This window comes from Notamacropus eugenii, chromosome 5 (genome assembly GCF_028372415.1).
Source record: "Notamacropus eugenii isolate mMacEug1 chromosome 5, mMacEug1.pri_v2, whole genome shotgun sequence".
Taxonomy (NCBI): domain Eukaryota; kingdom Metazoa; phylum Chordata; class Mammalia; order Diprotodontia; family Macropodidae; genus Notamacropus; species Notamacropus eugenii.
In genome coordinates, this window is record NC_092876.1 from 273,065,400 (window position 1) to 273,067,463 (window position 2,064).

Consider the following 2,064-nt stretch of genomic DNA (forward strand, 5'->3'; position numbering starts at 1 on the left):
AAAAAGTTTTAAGGATATGAGAAAGCTAAGTATGTTGGTAATCAGAGGGAAAGGAGACAATATATAAATAGAAAATGAAGATGAGAAGAGAAAAATGAAAAAATTAAAAGGGAAAACTCCTAAAGAACATAGAATTAGATGAAATAAAAGGGGAAAAGTAGAGAATTTATCGACAGAAAAAGGTCACGTTTTCCTTTAAGACTGAAGAAGGAAAGGATAGTTAATATGTAGAGGCTTTTTAAACTGTGAAGAAGAGAGACTGAGGAAGATGAAACGATTGATGAAGGGCAGCCCTCATCTTTTCAGTTAAAAAAAATAAAGGAGTCAAAGTACTGAAGGACAGGTGGTGGTGGTTCAGATGAACATGAAGGGAAAGGTTTGAAACATTTTTCATAGGGATTATTAAAAGGAATATATAAGTGATGAATGAAAAGACATCTTTGTAGCAGTGATGTCTCAGTTGGACATGAACTGATAGTGGACCCTATGCATGTGGTTTTGTCACTTCCTCCATCAGGCTTACAGTGAGAGTGGAACAGACAAGTGATGAATGGGGCCCAAGAAGTTGCCAGGTATGAAAAGCAGAATGACAAGGAAGCAAGGGATGGGATTCAAGGACTGAAAATAGTACCATATTTAACTGGGTTAAAAATGGTTCAAGAATGTAAAGAGAAGCCACAGAAAGAGGTGATGGGGAGAAGAGGGATAGATTAAGAGTTAATAGATTATGGGAAGGATAAAGGGCTACTTCAGGAGGAATGAAGTGTTGGGAGAAGTAGAAAGAAAGGAGATCGTCAACAAACATACTTGGAACATAGTAATAAGATTGCTCACTGCTAAATAAGTATCTTTAGGATACTGTCAGCCTATGTGCTATCAGTGGACATTCTGTGTCTTTGAAAAAAGAAAGTAAAAGAGAAAAAAAATTCATTTTAGAAAAAGTCCATGAGAGGCATTGGATTCCTAGATGTGTAACTTTGCTTTCAATTCACAAACTAAAGATCTTTGGCAATTACCTTTACAATTCATATGGCATTTAAAAACACAAGGCTCAGATTGATGGACAGATTAATTCATGAATGAAAAAATATATATATATAGGTATGCTTTTGTACTCATTGTCTATTTTCTCTGAGTAAATACTCCTCTGTTCTGTAGCTTGAGCAGAGCTGTCTTCACCTCTTTGTTTCTCAGTGTATATGCTAGTGGATTAAGCACAGGTGTGAGCACAGTATAGAAAACAGCCACAATTGAGTCCACAGTGTCTTTGGAGCCTGGTCTCAGATAATTAAAGACACATGGTCCAAAGAAACAGAGGACCACAATGCAGTGGGAAGCACAGGTCTGGAAAGCTTTTTGTCTTCCCTCTGCTGTGCGGATCTTTAGGATGGCATGCACAATGGACATGTAGGAAAGGAAAATCAGGAAAAAACAACCAGAGGCCACCACCCCAATGGTAACAAAGATCACCATCTCATTGGCTGAGGTATCTGCACAGGCTAATTTGAGAATGGGAGGAGCATCACAGAAATAATTTTGGATCTGAGTGGGGCCACAGTAGGGCAGGCGGAAGGTCAGCATAGTTTGGATAGCAGAATGCACTGAACCACTGAGCCATGTACTTCCAGTTAAAAGAGCACGAGTTTTTCCACTCATCATAGTGGCATAGTGCAAGGGATGAGTGATAGCCAGGTAGCGGTCATAGGACATGACTGTGTAGAGGAAACACTCTGTGCTCCCCAGAAAATGGAAGAAATAGAGCTGAGCCACACAACTGTGAAATGAGATGGCCCCACCATCTGGGGAGAGCAGACCCATGAGTGTCTTGGGTACAGTAACAGTGGAGAACCACATGTCAATAAAGGAGAGGTTGGCCAGGAAATAGTACATGGGAGTGCGGAGGTGGGAGTCCACCTTGATCACCATCAGGATGAGGAGGTTCCCCACAAGAGTGAGTACATAGATTACTAAGAAAATTACAAATAGGACAATATCCAGTTCAGGTGCATGGGGAATCCCCATGAGGATGAATGTAGTCACAAAGCTCTGATTCTCCTTTTCCAT

The 2,064-nt window shown here is 40.3% G+C and overlaps 1 protein-coding gene across 1 annotated transcript; it reads right to left on the reverse strand.

Annotated features, from left to right (window-relative positions):
- Window positions 1-1,122: 1,122 nt before the first annotated feature.
- On the reverse strand, window positions 1,123-2,064 carry LOC140509169 (olfactory receptor 10G4-like). The gene has a single exon (XM_072617001.1). The coding sequence runs from the start codon at window positions 2,062-2,064 to the stop codon at window positions 1,123-1,125; it is 942 nt and encodes a 313-aa protein (XP_072473102.1).